General features: G+C 41.3%; 1 protein-coding gene across 2 annotated transcripts in view; it reads right to left on the bottom strand.

The window, feature by feature from the left end:
- Window positions 1–24770, bottom strand: part of PSME4 (proteasome activator subunit 4) — a 100076-nt gene that overhangs the window by 73699 nt on the left and 1607 nt on the right. Inside the window, exons 2-4 of one of the 2 annotated variants that reach the window (XM_066625885.1) lie at window positions 13347–13487; window positions 11906–12022; window positions 5569–5628 (exon numbers count right to left, since the gene is read on the bottom strand). In XM_066625885.1, coding sequence (XP_066481982.1) covers window positions 5569–5628; window positions 11906–12022; window positions 13347–13487 — 318 coding nt within the window. The remainder of the gene's footprint in view (window positions 1–5568; window positions 5629–11905; window positions 12023–13346; window positions 13488–24770) is intronic. The other variant, XM_066625893.1, reaches the window with a different exon arrangement.

Raw genomic sequence — 24770 nt, forward strand, 5'->3', positions numbered from 1 at the left:
TCGGAATCCACACTGCGATTCTGGATAGACGCTCTCTGCAAGTACCTGGAGCCTCTTTAGTACAACTCGGGCAAACAGCTTTCCTACAACGCTAAGGAGAGAGATGCCGCGGTAGTTGTTGCAGTCACCCCTGTCACCTTTGTTCTTGTACAGCGTGATGATGTTTGCATCCCTCATGTCTTGAGGTACTCCACCTTCTCTCCAGCAGAGACAGAGAATTTCATGCAGCTCAGTGACGATGATCTCTTTGCAGCATTTTAGGACTTCAGCAGGGATGCTGTCTTTTCCAGGTGCCTTGCCAAAGGCAAGGGAGTCCAGGGCCACGTGAAGTTCTTCTAGGGTTGGTTCACTGTCAAGCTCTTCCAGCACAGGCAGGCACTCAATGTTGTTCAGTGCTTCTTCGGTGACTACATTTTCTCTGGAATATAGCTCAGAGTAGTGCTGCACCCAGCGTTCCATCTGCTGCGCCCGATCCTGGATGACCTCGCCTGTGGCAGACTTCAGAGGGGCAATTTTCCTCTGTGTTGGACCTAGGGCCTGCTTGATACCATCATACATCCCCTTGATGTTGCCCGTGTCAGCTGCTATCTGTATCTCGGAACAGAGCTGGAGCCAGTAGTCGTTAGCACATCTCCTGGCAGTCTGTTGGACTTTGCTGCGAGCAGTTCGGAGGACCTGCAGGTTGCGCTCACTGGGACAGGCTTGTATGCTGCTTGAGCTCTCCTCTTTTCCTCAATGACTGGTGTCAACTCCTCAGAGTGGGCTTCAAACCAGTCTGCCGCTTTGTTGGTCTTCTTGCCGAATATGGACAAGGCGGTGTTGTAAACGGTATTCTTGAAATGTTCCCATCTGTTGGATGCGTTTGCGTCGGCCGGACCTGGAAGAGATTCCTCAAGCGCTTGTGCAAATTCCTCCACTTTTCTCTGATCCCGGGTCTTGCTGGTATCAATGCGAGGTCTTCCTTCCTTTTTTGTGTGATACAGTCGCTTTGTTTGCAGTTTCACTCTGCTGCACACCAGGGAGTGGTCAGTGTCGCAGGCAGCACCATGATAACTGCGTGTGATCTTGATGCTGGGAAGGCTGGAGCGTCTGGTGAGGATCAGGTCGAGCTGGTGCCAGTGCTTTGATCTTGGATGTCTCCAAGAGACTCTATGTTGGGGCTTTGTGTTGAAGAACGTGTTGCTGACACAGAGACCGTGATGACAGCAAAACTCTAGCAGGCGTTGGCCATTTTCGTTCATCCTCCCAGTGCCAAACTGACCTAAGCAAGTGGGCCATGAACTGTTATCAGCACCAACTCTAGCATTGAAATCGCCGAGGATGAACAATGGCTCTTTTACAGGGATTTTCTTGACAGTGGTGGCCAGGTCATCATAGAATTTGTCTTTGGCTTCTGCTGGAGACGACAGAGTCGGTGCATAAGCACTGATGAGAGTGACAGGTCCTGCTGATGACTGGAGCTGCAGGGACAAAATTCTTTCACTTCCCACAGTAGGTGGGATGATGGATTTCAGCAGGGTATTTCTGACCGCAAAGCCAACGCCATGTTCCCTGGTTTCGTTTGGTGGTTTTCCCTGCCAGAAAAATGAGAAATTTCTCTCCTTGACAGATCCGGAATCTGGCAGCCTAGTCTCTTGAAGGGCGATGATGTCCATCTGCAGTCTGCTCAGCTCCATGTCGATGACAGCTGTTTTGCGTGCGTCGTCTATTTCTTGCAGGTCATCAGAGAAGCCAGGTGTCATTGTCCTAACGTTCCAGGTGCCCAGCTTTAGGGCAGTAGTTTTCTGTTTTCTGTTGCATGGTGCAGAGTTGTCGATCCGCTTGTCGGTTTTCACCCTAAACCCCACGCACCCCATGAGGTTAACGGACCGTGGCGAGGCAACACCTTACTGGCTGGGGACTGCCCAGCTTAAGGTAGTCATAACAATAACTAACAATACATAACTAACAATATAACACATGCAAATGCATGTGAAATCTAAACAAACAAAGAAAAGTAAATATAAGAACACTGACAAACATTGTGGAAGGTTGGATGATAGAGGCTGTTGCACTAATCACATTACACCAATATTGATAAACCTACATTGATTACTGACATGTTTCCAAGCTCAATTCAAAGTGCTGGTTTTGACCTTTAAACAGGTCAAACAGTTTGGGACCAGGACATCAGAAGGATCTTCCCTGAGTCAAACTTGCTCATATATTGAGATGACCAACCTCAGAAGTAAGAAATTAAGGTGACACCAGGCATCACTGCTTTAAATAGATTAAAAACCTCTCTCAGGAGTTTCCTTGTAAATTCCTACTTATTTGTTGTGGGTGTTCTCTCTCTCTCTCTCTCTCTCTCTCTCTGATATTGAAATGTTTAGAGCACTTTTGGATTTGAGGCATATATTGTATAATTGATAACTTATCATACCCGTCTTGGGCACTGACTGATGAGAAGGGACAACAGATTTCTTTAAAAAAAAAAACTTTTCTAACTCTCTTAATTTACATTTTTCCCCTAGATTTTGTTACTAGGAATACACAAATACTTGAGATGTCTGTTATTGTCCATAGTTATGAAAAACACACAATTACATTTTTAAAGCATGCAGTGTGAGCCCTGAATGATATATCTACTACTAAATGATAAACTACTTATAAATTAGATTAAAACATGGCAAAAATAAGCCACATTCTCTATCAAGCATGTCAACACTTTTACAGTAACATTCAACTCTGCATTGTACTGCAGATAGGGCACTGAAACTGCCAAGAGTGATTGACCTAGAATAGTGTTTCTCAAACTGTGGGTCCGTATCCACTAGGTGCCAATTTCAGGTGGGTCCCCATTCATTTCCATATTTTATTTTTAATATATTAGACTTGATGCTACCATGGGATGTGACTGCATTTGGGGAAATGTTCCAGACCTGTACTTTTAACAAGCTACTATGTATATTCTTTTAACAATGATAGTAACTGGGACTTAGATGACGCAGGTCCAAGTAGCCCCATTAGGGTGGCTGCTGCACAAATGAGGTAAGGGGAAATAATTCTTTTACTCCAAGTTACCCTGGATCCACCTCCTACCTTGTGCTAGATATAGTGCAGGCCAGCTGGTCTGTCTGCTCCAGTGCAGGATAGGATTGGGCTGCCATTCCCTTTCTATATCTGCAAACTAGGGATAATAAGCCTGGTCTACTTTTTGGGCCCCATGCTGTGACAACTGTAGAAGTTTTGCAGTATTAAAGCTGACAGGCAGTAGGACTCCAGGATTTCAGACAGAGGTCCTTTGAAGCTCCACCTGGAGATACCAGGAATTGAACTCTGATCCTAATGCATGCATAGCACACACTCTACCACTGAGCTAGTCCTTAAGGTCAGTTGCAAAATAAAATATTTCTGGGAATCCATGTTGACCATTCTCATTTCAGAAAAAAGAACAAATTTCAGACCAACTGGGAGCCACATAACTAGTTCACATCACCCTTCTTGTTTTGAAATATAAAGCTGCCCCAAGCATCTAAACTGTGAGCTATTAATGCTATTCAGCTCTCTGCTGCATGAATGGACTGTATTTAGCCATCTTTTAAAATTTTATTTTTGCCATACTGTTCCTAAGCAAAGAATTAAAATATTGTATCAGACTAGCAATTTATTCAAACCCATACCCTGCTACTTCATCATTCAATACTAAAGCAACATTTGACTTACAGAGAATTGAACTTGGACTCAGGACACCTGTGTCAATATATTAGACAAGTTACAGTTTCAATTATAGGCTCTAGTACCTAAAAGACCATGCTGTAAACCAGCAAATCCCTGTTCAAGTCTCACCCCTCCAACTAAGGGGCCTTAGGCAAGCCACAGCCTAGCATTTGCAAAAAAAAGTTAATACAGTACCAACCAATTTTGCAGAGTTGCTGTAAATGTTACCAAGGTAACAAAAATAGCACATTATAAAAAATAAATAAATATTTTAAAATTGATTTTTCTCTGGTTTGAAAAAATCTGGCAGGCTAATAAGTTTTATTAGGCACTGACATTAAGGAAAATAAAGAGCAGAGACTTATATTTGTTTTGCCAGAGTTTAACAAAAAAAAATTGCCTATTTCTGAAATATTAAAAAAAGTTTATATGGTATTTTTTAGAAATCATCAAGGGTGGTGGTTGGACTGCCAGTGGACAAAAATATGAAAGGAGGAGAGGAAGAGATTGTAAAGAAGTTGTATGAATTCTCAGCCCAACTTCTTCTATAGTGAAAACCGATGTAGATGCCCATGATTGAATCAAGCTTGGTAGGGAGGTCAACTGAACAACTTAGAAGTGAACAGAAGTGACAAAAAGATGAAGTTACAGAGCAAACCAACAAACTGCAACTTAAACAATCAAAAGGTCCTGATAGTATATACCAAAGAATACTTAAATAGCTCAAATTTGATTGATATTTTCAAAATTATTCATTTTCTAACAAAAATATGCAAGTTATTATTGTCAGTCTCTTTGCCAGTGTATGAGAAAATATTCCATGCTACACCAATGTTTTTTAAAAGAAATTTAGGGAGTCCAAGGAAATTACAGGCCTATTAGCCCAATGTTTGTCCTAAGTAACCAGGAAAGCATTACTAAAGCTAGAATTATTAAACATAGAAGAAAAGTCTTACAGAGGAAGAAGCAGAACTTCTTCTGCAAACTGAAGTCCTGCCAAACCAACCTTGCAGAATTTTTTGACAGCATCAATAAACATACAGTAAAGGGTGAAGCTTGTGTGTTATATAGTGGAATCTCCCAAAAGCTCCTAATGGTGAAAATCCAAAGCGCAAGAAGCACCAAAAAGAGCTCTACTAAGTGGGTGACTGGTTATCACAATGGCAAGTATAAGTAATACAATGCACATTGAGTAGAAGATAGAAGAATCTGATGGGGTCTGAACAAGTGGTGACTAAGAAAGACCTTGAGGTTATAGTGGATAGGTCACTGAAACATCCACTTGATTTGCAACATCCCTTATACACATCTATTGTGTGATCCCATTTGAAAACACTATGAATAGGTTCAGTCATCTCATTTTAAACTTTTAAACTTTTAAAATACTAATATTGGTAGATATTTTTAGAAACCATGTAACTTCTAAAAATGGCAAATTATATTTTGAAACATATCAAACCAATAATTTTTTTAAAATTTAACTCATTTCATTTTTCTCCTTAGCTACTCCTCTAATCTCTAGAAAGTTAAATTCATGCATTTCTAAAACTTAATGTAAATTATGCCTAATAATTAAAACATTAAATTCTCTTTAACTATTACTTTGGAAATACACTTACCAGTTAACTAAAATTAGCAGATAGACATGTTTCAGCCACTTCACACGCAATAAACTGGCTCACAATTAGATAGATTTTAAATACAGTGCGACGTTCCCATAAACAGCGGTGTAATGTTAACATTGATTTTTTTCCAGTCTTATATGCAGAAAAGTTACACATATGTGACAAGCGTTACAGTTGAACAGACCATGCAAGAAGAAAACACATCGGTCAGAACTAAACAAAAAAAGAAAAATATTGTCCTTACCACCTATGTAAAACATTAAGCACAAATGTTTTAGGTGAAGACAAGCCTGGTCGACATGAACTGAACATAAAGAAGAAAGATTTAAAAACAGAATGATAAAGGAATTGTACATAAAATGACCCTAACACCACAAGAAGTCAAAAGATCCCAATTGTTTCTTGTTTTAAATTCATACTGTTCAATCCACCAAAAGGGACAATATTGAAATAGATACATTTAAACAATGTTGCCATAACACCATATGAGAAAAAGTCGCACTGCACAATTTTAAGGTTGAACCTAGTAAACTTTAAAAATGTAAGCATTACTTTGGGACATACTTCTCTTTCTCAGGCCTCTTTCCAATATGTGCTCTTTTAACTCCATCTTTTTGAAAATGATTTCTGTGCATTTACATGAAACAATACACTTTGGCCACAATTCACAAAACTGGAAGACTTATCCTCCAATCCCCAAGTAAGACACTGGATATGTGCTTGCTGACAAACAACCCTCCCCCTTCAAGCCTCTTCAGTTTACATGGGAAATAAATTTCAACAGAGTGTAACATTGTATTGTAAGCCCCACACAAGACCATGGATGTGCCTGAACTAGCTGTCTGGATTAAGTCATAAAAGATGAAATTTGGGTAAGGCGCATAGCTCAAAAGGTTTGGTTTATGACGGGCAAGTAAAAAGTTCAAGATCCAACTACTGGAATTTCCATTAAACCAGTCTTCACTAGCAAGGTTAGGAATGTCATTTGCTTGAGATCTATGCTCTGCAAACCTTTAACCCACCCAGTGTTATTCAAACTGTGAGGCGTGGCTCTTTAGGCCACACCCCTGGGCAGAATACTAGCCCGTCTCCTGTGCTTTTTTTAAAACAGAAGAACGGGAGTTGCTCAGCTGTGAGAGTGGCTGCTGCCGCCCCACCCTCTTCTCTCTCCACTCTGAGGCTGTCACCTTCTGTGTTCGCTGCATGTTGTTTCCAAAGCTCTTCAACTCCAACCCCCATCTGGCAAGTACTGAGCATGCTCAGCTTGCAGTCCTTAACCCTGGTTGATCCTTGTCTGGTTGGTTCCTAGTTCCTAGCCTGGGATCGCTTCTCATCAAAGTGAAATCTCTCTTTTCAACCCCTCCCTCTTTTCCCTTTCAATCTCCAAACCTTCCCACTTTCCGCCCCCTCCCCTTAAAGTTGTTTCCATGCAGCTGGCGAAGGGAGAGACAAGCACACACTTTACTTGGCCAGGAGCAGAAAAAGGGTACTGTTTTTAAAGTGATTAATCAATCTTGCTGTTTGATTGAAGAGGAGAGGCGTTTGACATGGTCCCTCACCAAAGGCTACTGAAAAAACTACACAGTCAGGGAATTAGAGGACAGGTCCTCTCATGGATTGAGAACTGGTTGGAGGCCAGGAAGCAGAGAGTGGGTGTCAATGGACAATATTCACAATGGAGAGAGGTGAAAAGCGGTGTGCCCCAAGGATCTGTCCTGGGACAGGTGCTCTTCAACCTCTTCATAAATGACCTGGAGACAGGGTTGAGCAGTGAAGTGGCTAAGTTTGCAGACGACACCAAACTTTTCCGAGTGGTGAAGACCAGAAGTGATTGTGAGGAGCTCCAGAAGGATCTCTCCAGACTGGCAGAATGGGCAGCAAAATGGCAGATGCGCTTCAATGTCAGTAAGTGTAAAGTCATGCACATTGGGGCAAAAAATCAAAACTTTAGATATAGGCTGATGGGTTCTGAGCTGTCTGTGACAGATCAGGAGAGAGATCTTGGGGTGGTGGTGGACAGGTCGATGAAAGTATCGACCCAATGTGCGGCAGCAGTGAAGAAGGCCAATTCTATGCTTCGGATCATTAGGAAGGGTATTGAGAACAAAACGGCTAGTATTATAATGCCGTTGTACAAATCTATGGTAAGGCCACACCTGGAGTATTGTGTCCAGTTCTGGCCGCCGCATCTCAAAAAAGACATAGTGGAAATGGAAAAAGTGCAAAAGAGAGCGACTAAGATGATTACGGGGCTGGGGCACCTTTCTTATGAGGAAAGGCTACGGCGTTTGGGCCTCTTCAGCCTAGAAAAGAGACGCCTGAGGGGGGACATGATTGAGACATACAAAATTATGCAGGGGATGGACAGAGTGGATAGGGAGATGCTCTTTACACTCTCACATAATACCAGAACCAGGGGACATCCACTAAAATTGAATGTTGGGCGGGTTAGGACAGACAAAAGAAAATGTTTCTTTACTCAGCGTGTGGTCGGTCTGTGGAACTCCTTGCCACAGGATGTGGTGCTGGCGTCTAGCCTAGATGCCTTTAAAAGGGGATTGGACAAGTTTCTGGAGGAAAAATCCATTATGGGGTACAAGCCATGATGTGTATGCGCAACCTCCTGATTTTAGAAATGGGTTATGTCAGAATGCCAGATGCAAGGGAGGGCACCAGGATGAGGTCTCTTGTTATCTGGTGTGCTCCCTGGGGCATTTGGTGGGCCGCTGTGAGATACAGGAAGCTGGACTAGATGGACCTATGGCCTGATCCAGTGGGACTGTTCTTATGTTCTTATGGGAGGCTGTATTTTTAAAGTGATGAATCTTGCTATTTGAAGGGAATACTTATCAGCCATTGATGGAGTGATTGCCAGCCCAATCCTATCCACACTTTCCTGGGAGTAAGCCCCATTGACTCTAATGGGACTTACTTCTGAATAGACATGCATAGGCTTAAGCTGTGCATCTCCTAGTATAGAAGACCAATCAGCTTCCTAATCAAACCCTTATCAGCTCTGATATATTTTCATGGTCTATTTTTGTTTTCCCCACCAGCTGCTGGAAAAATTTAATTTCATTAAATTAATAAAGGGTTCAATCCTATCCAAGGAGAATGGGAGAAATGACTAGTTGGATTGGGGTCTACAGGGGTGTGTGTAATGTTGGTCAGACTGGTTGTTCACCAAGTTCATTTGATAAAACAATTCTATTGGTATGCTTACAAAGTTTTAAAAAATGAGTCGTCCTGGACCAGAGAAAATCTCCCTACTCCAGCATCCTGTCTGCAACAGTGATCAGCAGCTGATCATTTATAAAGCATGTATATTGCTGTGTATTAAATATATTTTTAAGATCTGCATTTAATTAATGATATGATTAATATAATATTAACATAGTTAATATATATTTAATATTTAATATTATATTATAATAAATATAATATTATAATATTATATGCAACACATTCAATATACCGCAGATACTCGCCTATAAGTCGACCCCACAGATAAGTCGAGGACAGGTTTTGATGGAATTTTCTATGACCCTTGGATGTCGGGGATTAAACTTAGGGGGTATCTGACTATAGTTTTGTCTGATTTTACCTGAGGCCAGATCCTGAAAAATAACCTCCCACTAATTGTTACCTAAGAACTGTAGTCTCTAATGTATTAAAAACATAATAAAAGATCATAAGATACATTTTTATTCTTTATTAAATTCTGGTCTTCATCACCTTTTTGTAAACACTATCACAGTAAGTGCACTGTAAACTACATACCAGTAAAACAGTGGTTCCCAACCTGGTATTCATATACTCCCAGGGACACTCAACAGGACCTTTAGGGGTACTTGAAAAAGAATGGAATAATGGCAGAAAAAGGCAGGCTGTGCTCCAGAATGCCTTGCAAGGCAGGAATGTCTTGCAAGGACCCGCAAGGCAGGAAAGGAGGTAGCTAGTTGGCTGTGAAAGCCCCACCAATAGCTAGTTTTTGGTAATCCATGTATGCACCAGTGATTGAAAACCAGCACAGTAAAAAAGCTGAAACATAATATGGAAAGTGATCAATCAGCCAGAATTTCTCAGCATACTTCTGGTGCAAAACAATGCAAAGACAGAGACATCTGTTCTTCAAAACAGATAAAAAGAGAAAACACTGTGATGAATACATGAAGTCTGGGTTTTCATATGGGGGAGATGAGGGCTTGTATTATTAATTACAAACATTTTGCTAATAGGAAGGGTACAATTTATGGAAAAGGGTTGCCAAGGGATATGCAAGTGAAAAAGGTTGAACCATGAATCAAATCCACCTTTAAGGTGTCTGGTGTGTTAAGCCAGAAGCTCTATGTACAACATACAACCCATAACACATAACTGGGAGTGTGCAATTCAATTCACAACAGAAAGATGTAGCTGAATATATTTGCAACCCTTTTTACTCAGAAGTAGACCCACTGCTTTCCATGGTGTTATTCTTAAGTAATAGTGCACTGAATTGTAGCCTGGGAAGGAGGGTCCCATCCTGGTGTTTCAAAAAACAGACCTGCTTTGCAAGCATTTGCCAAGCAGAACCAGGCTGCAGCAGAAGGAAGGAGATTAAAAGTTTAATTTTGGCTGGAATTTCCCCATTCCTGTAGAAACTATCTCTGCCCTGCCTGCCTGCTGCCTGCCAGCTGATTGAGAAACTTGGCGCCTGCCTGTCTGCTGCTTGAGAAACGAAACTGTTCAGACTTGAAAGGCTCTGCCCTCTGATTGACCCGGAGATAAGGCGAAGTGATAATTGGAGCTTGATTACTTGGCAAAAATTTCACGTACTATAAGTGAGTATCTACAGTAGTTAATATTTCTGGCCACTTCCTGTTTAATGATGTCACTTCCAGCCCTCAGGAACATGATGGGGAGTCATGGCCAACAGCCACGGGGGTCAAGGGAGCCACTGGCCGGAAAAGTTTGAGTACCACTGCTTTAACCAGAGATGCATGCAATGCCTACGCGCTGGTACTGATCTATGGTTCCATTCATATAAAAGGTTGGGGAAATAATTTTCTTATTGGGGACAGACACAAGCTTATATACCAAGACAAATCAACAGAACCATTTAGCTCCTTGACTGCAGTTGACTGACTGTAGCTTTCTGGGACCAGAGTCAGAGGTCTTTCCTCGGATTGCAACATATAATCCTTTAACTGGAAATATCAGCGATTGAACACTGGACATTATGATGCAAAATACCAGCTCCACCACTGAACTGTGGCCTCTCCCTATAATAGTCTTTGCAACTGGAAGTAGGTGATGAAGATTGGAGGATAGCAAATGTCACGCCGATCTTTAAAAAGGGAAAAAGGGTTTGATCCGGGAAACTATAGGCCAGTCAGCCTAACATCTATACCGGGTAAGATGGTGGAATACCTCATCAAAGATAGAATCTCAAAACACATAGACGAACAGGCCTTGCTGAGGGAGAATCAGCATGGCTTCTGTAAGGGTAAGTCTTGCCTCACGAACCTTACAGAATTCTTTGAAAAGGTCAACAGGCATGTGGATGCGGGAGAACCCGTAGTCATTATATATCTGGACTTTCAGAAGGCGTTCGACATGGTCCCTCACCAAAGGCTACTGAAAAAACTCCAGTCAGGAAATTAGAGGTCCTCTCATGGATTGAGAACTGGTTGAAGACCAGGAAGCAGAGAGTGAGTGTCAATGGGCAATTTTCACAGTGGAGGGAAGTGAAAAGCGGTGTGCCCCAAGAATCTGTCCTGGGACCGGTGCTCTTCAACCTCTTCATAAATGACCTGGAGACAGGGTTGAGCAGCGAGGTGGCTAAGTTTGCAGACGACACCAAACTTTTCCGAGTGGTGAAGACCAGAAGTGATTGTGAGGAGCTCCAACAGGATCTCTCCAGACTGGCAGAATGGGCAGCAAAATGGCAGATGCGCTTCAATGTCAGTAAGTGTAAGGTCATGCACATTGGGGCAAAAAATCAAAACTTTACATATAGGCTGATGGGTTCTGAGCTGTCTGTGACAGATCAGGAGAGAGATCTTGGGAGTGGGGGTGGACAGGTCGATGAAAGTGTCGACCCAATGTGCGGCAGCAGTAAAGAAGTTCAATTCTATGCTTGGGATCATTAGAAAAGGTATTGAGATCAGAATGCCAGATGCAAGGGAGGGCACCAGAATTAGGTCCCTTGTTATCTGGTGTGCTCCCTGGGGCATTTGGTGGGCCGCTGTGAGATACAGGAAGCTGGACTAGATGGGCCTATGGCCTGATCCAGTGGGGCTGTTCTTATGACGGGTCAATCCTATGAAGTACCGTAACTGTTCTAATTTTGGGATTTATCCTTAGGACCATAAACCAATACCTCTCAATAACGTACAAATTATTATTATTATTATTATTATTATTAACAGTATTTATATACTGCTTTTCAACGAAAAGTTCACAAACTTGTTTAAAGAACAAGTCCTAATGGCTTTAAGAAGTAAATATATTGAGAAATAAATTGAGAAGTAAGTATGACCATTGAGAAGTAAATTTAACGTATTCCATCACATTTAAACAACTAGAAAAATACTTACTTTGGAAACCAATTCAATCCAAGGTGTTCAGTCTTAGAGTACAATATCCTCTCTAGCATTTCATAAAGCGGTCTCCATGGTAATTCTAAGTCATCCCTTGAAATAAGTTCTTTTTTCCTATATTAAAAACAAAATAATTCAAGATGACTCACACTTCAATTGACAATTATAATCAGTCAAATTTTCTGCTGTGCCATTTTCTAAGTCTTCCACTTACTAAGAAGGGTGAAAGAGGTGATGACAGACAGCCTATAATGCCAAGAAAATCTACCTCAGGAAAGGAAAAGCAACAATATTTTTACTACAAAAAGTTGAATTGATGTTTAAAAGCCATGGGTAAGATGTAACTTAACAGATATAACTGCACATCATACTTAATGCTCACAAAGGTTCTCTCTCAACCAGAATGTGAAACATGGTTCATGTTCAGGCTGATGTAATGCTTAAAAATGACAATTAACTGAGAAAGGGCAGGGAGAATTTAGATAGTAGCGAAGGTGGCATATTCAATCCCACAATCCATTCCCAACCACTAAATCAAGATTTATCCTTTTACCATATTTATCTTGCTTTTTTGGCAAGAAAAAAATCTTAAAACAATCAAAAACATGGCTTAGAGACTGTCAGTGTTACTTCAGAACTCGTCGTTACATTATTAGTTAAAATACTGTTAGCTAAAATTAGTTAAAATATTCTGTCTTTCCTGTCCCCCTGAAGAGCAGCCCAAGGTAGATTACAATATTTCATCCTACATAGTAGCAATAGTCCCTGTATGGGGGTAGGGGTACAGTTCACACTTACATTCTCATTTGCAAGAACTCCCACTCAATAGGCTACACTTAAAATTCAAATCTCAACACTTTCTCTTCAGAAGTCTGCAAATGTAGTGAGCACATATCTTTACCAGGAAAACACATTTGTGATAAACACAACATGAGATATGGGTAGCGGCTTTTCTGAACATAAACTTGGCTTCAAAGGCACTTGGAAGCAACAATATTGTAAAGTCTGTAATTCTCCCAGTAATTGTCCCAGGGTCAGGAGAAGGAAAGTACAGCTCTTTGACCATATCAAGTTTTGGAGACCCATCCCTTCTTCTGACGGCCAGCATTCCATCAGACACTCCTAACCAATAGAGGGGTGATGACAATTATGAATACTGACTGGCTGCCAAGGGAAGCCAAAATTTGTTGGCCTGGCATTATTCTTTCATGCCAATTCCCAAAAACACTGTAAACAGATTCCCAACATACATTTTTCTTAAAGCCATTGTTGGAGCCTTGTTGACTCATACAAGTGGAGTAAAAATAAATAAATCAGACCTCTATTAAAATAAGAGTTAGATCTGATGCATATCAGGCTCAAATTGAACCCACCAGTTACTTTTCTATCCACTACCAACTACCTTCATAATATAAGAACAATGCAATGGGAAACTTACTTTAACAAGTTTATTAAGAGACGTGCGAAACCTTGCATCATGTTGATCTCCAACTTTGGAATAGTTACTAGCTCATACAAAAGCTTGATAAAAAGGATATGATCTTCTTTGCTAAACTTTCTCCCATAGAGCCGGAGATACCTATAAGACAAAAACAAAATTGTATTAAGAATGCTTATCACAGGACCAGTGAGCTAGTAACAGGAAGTATGGCAACCAATGTTTTTAACAATATAGAATATCAAAATGCTGTTTTAAGGGGGGGAAAACCTTAAATATCCTTTCACCATCTCCTGCAACATACACTAGAAAATATGTTAAAGTAACATTTAATCAACCTGTGATTTGCTATTCTGGTTTGTTAGAGTCAAAATAAACCATAGTTCCCCAACAACATGCAACAGAAATTTCTAACCTAAAGGGGAAATGAATGGTTCCCCTCTCCTTCTCTCATGAGAAGAAAAGGGCAAGGTAGAAGCCCACACCATTAGAGGTTCTGAACCAGGCAAAATCTGCCTGCTTATATTGCCTTAATAAAGGAGAATGACTCTGGTCAGACATGAATATGCAGTTAACTCCCACGCTTGACACAGTAATGTGAAGAACAGTAGCAGATGTCTAGAATTCAAGACCAAAACCCCAAAATTACTAGAGGAGAAAACCCTCCGCATTATACCAATTCAGATTATACACCTCATAACATCACTCGAATTGCCAATCAAGGATATTTCAAAGGTATCTCAACTTTTTAAAAGGTTAACAACTTAACCCAATCCCAACTAGCACTAACACAGTCAGGTTATCTGGCCTGTGCTGTATCCAGCACTAGTTGGGAGCTGGCTGGAGGTTGCCTTGTGATAAGGAGTTTCTTTCCCCTTAATACAATACCCTAGCCAGCCGTATGGGGCTACTCCGGTTTCTGCCAGCTAATAACAGAAGCTGGCAGAAGTTCAAGCGACCTCGTGTAGGGCTGCCTGGTTTAGGAAGGGGGTTAGGATATAACAGAGGCTTGCTCCACTAATCCCACGCCTTCCAAGGCCAATTCGCCCTTTTCACACTTCCCCACCCCAAAATGACCCCTCCCTACCAACCTCTGCATGCTGCTGTGCTGCTCAGTGTCTTACCTGCTTGCACTGGTGGCCAGGGGCTCAGAATGCAGCACTGGCAGGGTGGCACAGGTCATTCCACTGATACTTGCATGGTGTTGCAACATGCCTTATTGCAAATTTGTGACACCTTCTGCCAGGGCTGCATCGGCCCAGTGTCGAATTTGGATTACACTCTAAAACTGTTTAGGTATATTTTTCTTTTTTGTACTTAATCCGTTATTAGGCTATAAGATTTGAACTTTGTTTTATATAACTGATCTTTTTATGATAGTTGTCTAGAGCACTGACTGATAAGGGAGAACAGAACTGCTTAAAACAAACTTCTCCGACTCTTAATTTACTAGTTTCCCTAGGATTTGTCACTAGGCAATGGCATCACTAGGGGGTGCATACCATACCAGGTAACACCCTCAGGAGGAGGGTGACACCACTAGTGGCCAAAATTTTGGAAACCTTTTGGAAAATCTGTATTTATGAATAATACCATCATGTTATATATCATTGGAAAGGTAATTGGTTGCACTTTTAATAAAACCATGTTGCATTATCTGTATTTTATCAAAAGCTATGGAGAATTGACCAGAAAAGGAAAACACCACTACCTCATGTAACAAAAAGTGGATTTTTTAAACTCAAAACTGACTAATGAGACTGATAGCTCAGAGACCCAATGAGGTGACATAGCAAGGAACCAATAAGGTGTTAGTATGAGTCAGCTCTCATTTCCAAGTATCAGAAATAATACTAAAACTCTTATTCAGTTGTGTGTCATCAAACTGGCCACTGGTTTTTTGTTGATTCCTGCTTTGTTGGGTGATTGGTGCTTTTATACATTAAAATAAATGAATAAAGTTAATGGGAGTTACACCAACCTTAGTTATGCCACTGCATTTAGGTTGTGCATATATTATACGAGGCGTGTCCAGAAAGTAATGAAAATGATATTTTTAAAATTCTTTTATTGAAAAATTTTACAGTTGAACATTGTTTCCTCCAAAGTATGCATCCTGTGAGTGTACACAACGCTCCCAGCAATTTTTCCATTCTTCATAGCATCCCTGGAAGTCTTCAAGTGGGATGGCCTTCAGAGCCTGCATAACAGCTCTTTGGATGTTATCCACACTACCAAAACAGCGTCCTTTCAAACCATTCTTCATCTTCGGGAAAATGAAAAAGTTGCAAGGAGTCAAGTCGGGGCTGTAGGGTAGATGGGGAAGCACTGTGATGTGTTTTTCAGCCAAAAACTCTGACAGCCAAAGCACTGTGACTCGGTGCGTAGTCATGATGAAGGGTTCAAGTTGAGCTGATCTCAGGACGCACATGAAAAGCTCTTTGTCTCAAGCGACCAAGAACTTGTGCAGACGATAGCGCATCTTCTTCATAAGCTTTCCTCACCATTTCCAAAGCTTCTGATGCACTTTTACTCAATTTCACACTAAATTTTTTTGCATACTGCTGTTCCAAACTCGCTTGCATTTTTCTTAATACGAGGCTCTTGAACAGGGTGTCACAAAAAAGAATGTCTGCAACTGATCGGTGTTCTGACATATACCTGCCACCCCACCCCAAGTGACCTTGGTCAGCTTCTCCCTTCACAGAGCCCTTCTCGAGCATAGGACTTGATTCTCATGACTTTCTGGACACACCTAGTAATTTATTCTGTATGGACTGGTACTGGAGGAGATCCATCATGTGGGTGACACAATGAACTCTTGCATTGGGTGATGCAAACCCTAGAGTTGCCTCTGCAACTAGTACTACACAAACAATTGAGATGGCTGCTGTTTTTCATAATTATGATAAACCCACAATCAAATTTTTAAAATATTCAGTGAGTCTCAAATGATATCTATTCTACCATATCTTCTACTGAACAATTACTTATAAATTACATAAACACAGTATGGCAAAAATAAGCCACATTCTCTGGACAGAATCAAGAGCACCAATATTTGTAATGTAACATTCAACTGTGTTGTATTGCATTTGGTGCAATGAAACCGTCAGGAGCGATTGACCTAGAACAGCAGTCTCCAAAATGGAGACCACTGTGCAATGGAAAGGGCATCCCCAGTGCAACCAGAACTTTCATTCCGCTGGGTAGCTGTCCTTCCCTGCCACCAATCTCCCCCAAACCGAGCTCCAGCCAGTCGCACCTGCCTTGAAATCTGGGTGCAGTGGCTACTGAGGCACCAAAGCTCAGTTTGGGGGAAATCGGCAGCAGAGAAGGATGGCTCCCCCAAGGAACAGTAACCACCATTCACATAAGGGAGGGAAAAGGCAGGGCGCTGGATTCAGCCCACGGGATAGGTTCTGGAGAGCCCTGACCTAGAACATTCAGCCACTCAGCAAACAATGAAATTTATCCTCCAGTTTCTCCAAGCACAGGAAAAGTTGTCCATTGAGCTGTGATTAAAATTAGCATAAGGAATGGCTACAGGCTGGGACAAGAACTGAGAAAAAGGAACCCAAAAGAAGAATCAGTGAAGAATGAGGCTTGAATTGAGACTATTGGAAGTGGGACAGTACACAGTAGCTGACCACGTCTACTAGAGATCTCAGGTTCAATCACTGATGACAGTGAGTTAGATGGATCAAAGATCTGACTCGGCAAAAGGTAGTTTCCTATGTTTCTATAAGAGGGCTCTCAGATGAAGTCACTATTGGTAGTTCAGAAACCCATCCTTTTTTATTTTCAGCAAACTTGTAAAGTAGCCAGTATGCAAAACCTCTTAGGTTTGCAAATTACAATTGTGATTTGTGCAACAACAGAAGCTGACTCTGCTATTCTCCCAAACTGCCAACATTCTTCAGCCATGATTTTAAACACATCAGCTCTTTTTAATTTGTGGAGAGATGTGCATAGCTTGCTCACATCATTAGTGCTGAATAGCCTTTTGCAAGTTTCTAGATGGGGATTTGTCCAAGATCCAAGGAAGGTGGGAGAAATATCATTTATTCTCCTAATTTTTTTTATTTTTCAACATTTGGGATATTTCTTCTTCATTTTTAACAGCATATCTGCACACTGAGGCCCCAATCCTATCCAACTTTCCAGCACTGGTGCAGCCACAATACAACCTTGAGGTGTTCCCTCAAGGCAGAGTTATTTGCTGCTCTTCAGCATGTCACATCAAAGAGTGAACTGGAGGAACAAGTCCGAATGGTTTCCAAGTACTATTGCAGCATTCACAAAGCACAGAATAGATGTCAGACCCTTATTTCCTAGCTATTTTTTGTCTTTATCATTCTTCTTCTTAAGAACACCCTCTCAAGTTACCATTCTAAAAATGTTGGAAATGTCTGTCAGCCACTATCCACACAATTTGGGGAGATTCCCATCTCTCACAATAGCTCCTCCCATGTGAGGGTCATCTGATCATCAGCTTTTCAGGCAGCTTTTTGGGGAGCTTTCCAAGGGAATGAGGAAGACATGTAGTGTGAGTGCCCTACATTCATGCAACTTGGGAAAGAAAACTCTACATGTACCTTTTTAACATGCATATCCTTTAGAGTGGCTAAATTGACAGTAGTTTTCCCTTATCTCCAAGTCAAACACCATGTGAATGCAAACTCACGGAAAAGTTAAAACTTGTGAACACACTTCATCTATGAATGAACATGAAGGAAATAAATATGCTGTAAAAAAAGTCATTTAGTTAATGGAGATAGTAAGCACAAGAACAAATTACTAAGGGCCCAATCGTAAAGAGGCCCAGTGCCAGTGCTGAGCCCTAGCACCATCACTGGGTGCCAAAAACATGCCTAAAGCACATTTATGGCACCCAGCAAGACCTGCGGAGCTCTGCTCTGTCATATTCTGAACTCTGTCAGGCTCTCCGGCCCGACATGAAGTCTCTCAAGTCTGCACTGGCAAAATAGCCGGCGCAGACTTGAGAAGCCCTATGGTGGGTCTTGGGGCTTCTCCCGAGGAGACCTCTAGCTGTTTCCTGGGCCTGCTGATACAGTAGTAGCCATTTTGTTGCCATTGCTCCAGCAGGCACTGGGAAGCTCAGGATTAGGCTGTCCAGGGCCTGTTAATTTATACTTGAATCAACATGATTTTCTGCCAAAACAGAATCAAGATTCTGCCTTCCCAGAAAAATCACAGAACCAGAACCTTATTCCACGTCAGCAAATTTTCACACAATCTTTCATAAGGACTAATTCTTTTACACATTTGTACATGTACAAGGATGCATACATTAGTCATATTTTCATATTTGCACGTTTCCTTTTCCTCCAGAGAGCTCAGGGCACCCTGGTAGAAAGCATGAAGTTATTCAATTTTACACACACCAACAAACCTGTGAGGTGGGATAGGGCAGCACAGCTGGCACAAGTGATGCAAAGAGGTTCAAAGACTAGTGGGAGTTTGACTAAACCAAAACAGTATCCACTACACTACACTCACTGTCACATGACAATGGCTGAAACATCTGACTGCTGCTGGGCACACGATACTGGAATGGGTACAGAACTACAAGTCTGACATTGCAAACATAGTAATTCAACCCACCCTAACTGATCATTCCATTACTAAATTATGTGACTAACAAGGTCGTAATTCTCAAAGGACTGAATGACAACTAAAGTGCAACCATAATATACACTGCAAAGGGTTAACAGCAACAGGTTCTGCTGTTTTCTAGTGTCATAGGATGTTTCCTAAGACAGACCTTTTCTCAGACAGAACTTTCTTGTGAGCACTGCCTCAACATGTTTTGGCAGCATTACCACATAATTGCTGCTAGAATAAAAACAGACCTCACAGTAAACAGAGTGATGTAGCAGCAGATGGTTAGAGGAAAAACAGTGTCACACTACATCTACTCAAGTTCAAAATGTCTCCTAAGGCAATCACATGAGCTGTTTTACATCTATCAGTGTAATGCTATCTAAGAATCCTCCTTAGTAAACATGTCATTTACAATGACATCCACAAAAGGCAGACTCACAGAAAGCGAATACTAAATTCCTGCCAAAAGTTAACAAACTTATTTTTTCTTATTTTGAACTATATAGGTGAACAGCCATTGCATTAACTACCTATCTAAACATCAGTTTCTAGCATTCCATCACACTCTAGTTGTGACCAAGAAAGAAATGGAAGACCAGGTCTGGGGTTAGGACTTGGAACACTGCTACACTCCCAGTCTCTTTTTACCACTGCAGAGAAAGATAGAACCAATTTCATCCAGGTCTGAGAGCCACTGTCCAGCGAAAGGGAGGAGATTAGCTGGCTCTGTCTTCCTGCTAGAGGCCTGAACAGTTGTCTCAGTTATGCTCACTCTCCCAACCAACCACTAGAACTCCACCTTGAAACACAAAGGCCCTGGGACTGCTGTCCAGGTATTAGACATTTGGAGAATATTTGAGACAGGCATATTTTATCCATTTGCTAGTTGTCCTGGAACCATCACTAACAGTGATGAAGTCCCTGGACTTTTCAAACACAAGACATCCATGTGAAACTGGCAAGGATGGCTCTAAATCTTCAGAGGCACTCAACCTAAAATAAAGAATGGTAGCAGCAGAGGCACAGAAAAAAGGAACACTTAGAGTATTAAAAGAAAGAGACAAAGAACTTCAAAGTACCAATTTGCACCAGAAATTCCTTGTGCCAATATTATTCATTGTAAGAAAAACAATCTGGATCAAGAGTGTCAAGCATAAGGCTCCTGGGCCAGATGTGGCCTCCAGAAGCAGTTACTCTAACCCGCATGAAAATTGGGCTACCCCTGCATGATAATTGGGCTCTCTAATATCTTGAAATTATGAGCTAAATTTGCACATTTTCTCATCTGTCATTTGCAGCTAATGAGTTTCAACATGAAAACAAAAGTACTTATTTCTGGCCATCATCTGCTTAGCAACATAACTTTCTGCTTAATGATGCCACTTCCGGCCCTCAGCAGGTGCCATGAATGCTATGCAGACCACTATATGAAACGAGTTTGACATTCCTGATCTAGATTCTCTAGATAAAAAACATGAACTATACAGGAAGGTTCAGGCTAATTCTGAGGGACTGGAGGTCACCAAGGGCAGAACAAGGTTAGTTTCCTAATTATGTTCTTAAGCGCACCCCATCAGCTTTGTCCCCCTTCCTAGTTAATAGTTGCTGTTGATAGGAGTGAAGAAAAGTAAAGTGTTGCTCTTGCGGACCTTTGTTATCCAGAGAAGGATACCTTTTATTTTATTACAATAACCGCTACAGACAAGAGATCCTACGGCAAGCACTGTGCCTGTCTGCATAAAAGCATATAGACCAGACATTTTCAACCACTGTGCCATGGTCCACCGGTGTGCCACAAGTGGTCCACAGGTGTGCCCCACGAATTTGGGAGAAGTTCATTTATTAGCAGGGCCAATGGGGGATGTGAGCCTCCCACTGGCACCATGGCGTGCCTTGTCAATTGTAAAAAAACCTGATGGTGTCCCTTGACAATTTTAGTACCTTGTCAGTATGCCATGAGATGAAAAAGATTGAAAATGGCTGATACAGACACAATGAACCCAGCAGGGTTCTTGCATGACACAAACCTCCTCACTACATAAATTCCATCCCTCATAATGATGGGTATTTTGCTAGTAACTTATAAATCAGACCTACAGTTACAAGAGACACATAATCATTCTTTATAAGGGACTTTTTTGAAGCATGCCAAGTGTTTAGTAAAGACACTTTCCTAGCAGCAAGCTGTCTCAACTGAATAACTGCCAGTCAATCAGGCAGAAACAGCCCCTAAAAACATACCCAAGAAGAACAATTAGAGAATAATTAACCATACAAAATATTTATTTTACCACTTATTTTTTAATGAACTAAAGAAGCGAGTACTAAAGCAGGTGGGGTGGTGATGATGACTCTTATTTGTATTGCTGCTAAGCTTTGGTTCAACAGCATAGAGACTGTTTTAGCAGAGTATGTCATTTTTACTAGCATTATCATCTAGGGTTTTAATTATAAGTATGGTGATAAAAAGGCCAGTAACTATCCAGCAGAACCTTGCTCTCATCCTTCTGAACAAGCAGGCAAGAAGTTTAATATCATACTGCTCTTTTGCAGTGCTGTACCTGCAATTCTGTTAAAAGAATATTAAAAAATATCATCATGCCCAATAGACAGTGAAAAACCTGAAAGCAACCAATGCTGAAGCATTCCTAAACCTGTTGGGTGGACCCAATAAGTGCTTGGATAGAAGCCCACTGGTAGCCCCTTGTAAGCTGCTCTTAACCTTTTCCAAAGGAAAGATTATAATAAGAAAAAAAGTTTCATACATACAAAAGAACACAAACCATAACTCACAGACTTCAGCAAGAGTTGGCACAAGAAAGTGATTTTAAGATTGTAAAAAGAGCGCCAACATGAAAGGTTTGTTTGAAATCAAACAGTGTGTAATAATGGGAATACTGAAATCTGTCCTCTCTCTTCTGTTTGAAACAATATAACTGCACTATGAAACAGAATCCAAAATAGGCAATGCATTTTGCTCTACCCCATGCTTTTTAACCAGTGGCATCACCAGTGGTACTTAAGGTGGTGTGTGGTGGTACATGTTGGGCCCCCAGACCCCTGCCACCTGGCAGTGAGACAACCAATGCAATGTGACAAGAAGCAGTAGGAGGCTTGGTTCAGCAGGCAGAGCTCCAGCATGCTATTTCCACCTACTCAAAAAAGTCCTCCCACCTGCCCTGAGCCTCACACTGGCATTTGTTGCATTGTGTCTAGCCTCCCAAACTGGAAATAACTGGCAATTACATCATTGCCAGTTCTGGTGGTATTTCCAATAGGTGGATCATGTGAAGTGGTACAGTGGGGGGACAAACTTTGAGAAATGCTGCTCTATCCAATTCACATTTTACTTTGGCTTTCTTCCCTTAAGTTTGAAATGTTAATGATACTGATCTCTTTGGTCAATTTCCTTTAAGTCAGAATTAGCAAGGGACTAAGAATTACTAGTGAGATATCCAAAAACTATGTGGTACCTTTATTAACTGTAAGCCTAGGAGCAGGGCCAATTGATTTATTGTACTTGACTTATACATTTCGAAGTTGTTGTTTTAGTGCTTAATAATTTCCACTTTGAAAATTAACTCACTAAGCATGGCATTAGCTTTACTAGCAACAGTCTGTTTTGTGAATCTAATAGAAGAAGTTACCTTCAAGAGCTTTCACCACAATAAACCAATTAGTCTCCAATTTGGCTTTTTTAGCTGCTACCAACTAACACAGCTCTTTTAGTATTTCTTGATAAAGATGACAAAAACATTTTCAGTGGCCCAGAAGGCAAAAATGTAATTGAACTAGAAATATGTGCCTTTGCCCTTGTGACCTTTTCCGAACACACTTTTCTTCTTTTGGTAAAACATTTGCTGACAATGCAGCAAACACAAAATTTAAATGGGAAACAAGACTCGGAGATTAAACTCCACAAGTTACCAGTTGGGCTTTGCCATGTGTAATTAAAATGCAGCCATTTTCAAGAAAGAACTGCCATTTCATAATCCAGTCCCAAGTGGCAATGGACAGATGCACGAGGGTTCTGAAGTCACTGAACAAAACTTACATATGAGCCTTGGCAACAAAGACTGAAACTATTTTTAGGACAAACAAGTTGCATATGATTTATCAGCTGCATAACTAGAAACTTCAGAAAATTTCTATTACAAAACTCTGCTCTTCACAGAATCTAGAACAGACTCTACAGCCTTGAAAAAAGAAATTTCCAAATACAAGCCCAAACACTTACACAAACTGATGACCTGGCAGCTTATTCCCAAGCAAAGAGCCCCAGAGGCATATATTACACCAGAAGTTCTCTACAAAAGGCAAAGCTGCAATCAAATAACCACCCATAGCTTAACCCAGCCCCTGCCACAGGTGTCACTTACATAAATAGTGACAAAAGCCCTGGAGAGGCTGGAGTAATGCAGATATGGGCAGACAATGGCAGACACATGGCACTGAACTAAGGGCCCAATTCTATACAACTTTCCAGGGCCAATGCAGCCATGCCAATGGGGCATGCACAATATTCTGCGGTGGGGGGGGACGACAGTTACAGAGACCTTTTCAAGGTGAGGGACCACTTCTTCCCTTAGCCCAGGGCTGCACTGGCACTGGAAGGATGGATAGGATTGAGCCCTCCGTTGCTGGATGTAAAGGGAGCAGTAGCTCCCAATTTGGTCCACAGAAGTCTGGAATTCAGATACCACCAGATATAGTCCTACCTAGCAACAAACTGCCTGTTGGCTTTGGTACCAGATTTGAAAAAAGCAACTTTCTGAAATACTCTGGTCATATACAAAGTCTGGTTCACCGATGAGGTTTACTTAAGAACTATGGCTGAAGGAATAGAACACATTTTATTTGTGTGTTAATTGAATTTCTTCATGTGTGTAGAAGGGCAACCTGAGGTTTACTCAAGATCACTTTGTCTGAAAACCACAAGATACCCTGCTAGATGGAACTTCAGAGAAGGCTCACCCATCCCTCATTTTCCATGTTGGACCATCCAAAGAACTACTTTCCATCATTCAGCTGTGCAAATAAAAGTCTTCCGCTGAGGCATTTACCTGGAGGCACCCATGAACATCGTTAATGGCACCTTTCCTTAAGCAGTGTTTTGATTACTTCTTAATTGTTTTCTTACCTGCCTGAACCTTAACAAATAAGGAAGATTAAAATTTGCACTTATGTAGTGTTCCTATCACTTGACAAAGCACAAAGGAATGCCTGTAAATCAGTGTTGGAACAATGTGCACCACAATGAAACCTATGCCCTAATCCCCTCAGTCTTCAGAGGTGGGGGGGTGGCATCCATGCTACATTACCCTAAGCAGAATCTACTTCTGTGCCAACATGCCTAGGACTGGCATGTTCTTGTTTGTACTGCCACAGTTATTTGCAGTGCTAAACATACTTCACTGGAAAAAAAGCCTCAACACCATCAATGAGACTCACTCCCAAGCAAACACAGTAAAGGCCAAGCCAAAAGTCTTTGTGTTTCACATTTATACTCAGCATAAATTCCACTGATTTCACTGGGCTTACCATCTATCTGATGTGGGGCTTAGAAATCTATCTAATGTGAAGTTCTTTAAGAAAAAAGAGCCATGGTGCTTTAGAGACTGAGAGCCCAATCCTATGCATGTCTACTCAGAAGTAAGTACCATTATAGTCCATGGAGATTATTCAAAGGTAAATGTGGATAGATTGCCGCATTAGGGTTCAATCCTAGCCAATTTTTGAATGTTCATGCAGCTGCAATGTAACCCTGAGATAAGGGGATAAATGTTCCCTTACCTT

This window comes from Tiliqua scincoides, chromosome 1, assembly GCF_035046505.1.
Source record: "Tiliqua scincoides isolate rTilSci1 chromosome 1, rTilSci1.hap2, whole genome shotgun sequence".
Lineage (NCBI taxonomy): Eukaryota > Metazoa > Chordata > Lepidosauria > Squamata > Scincidae > Tiliqua > Tiliqua scincoides.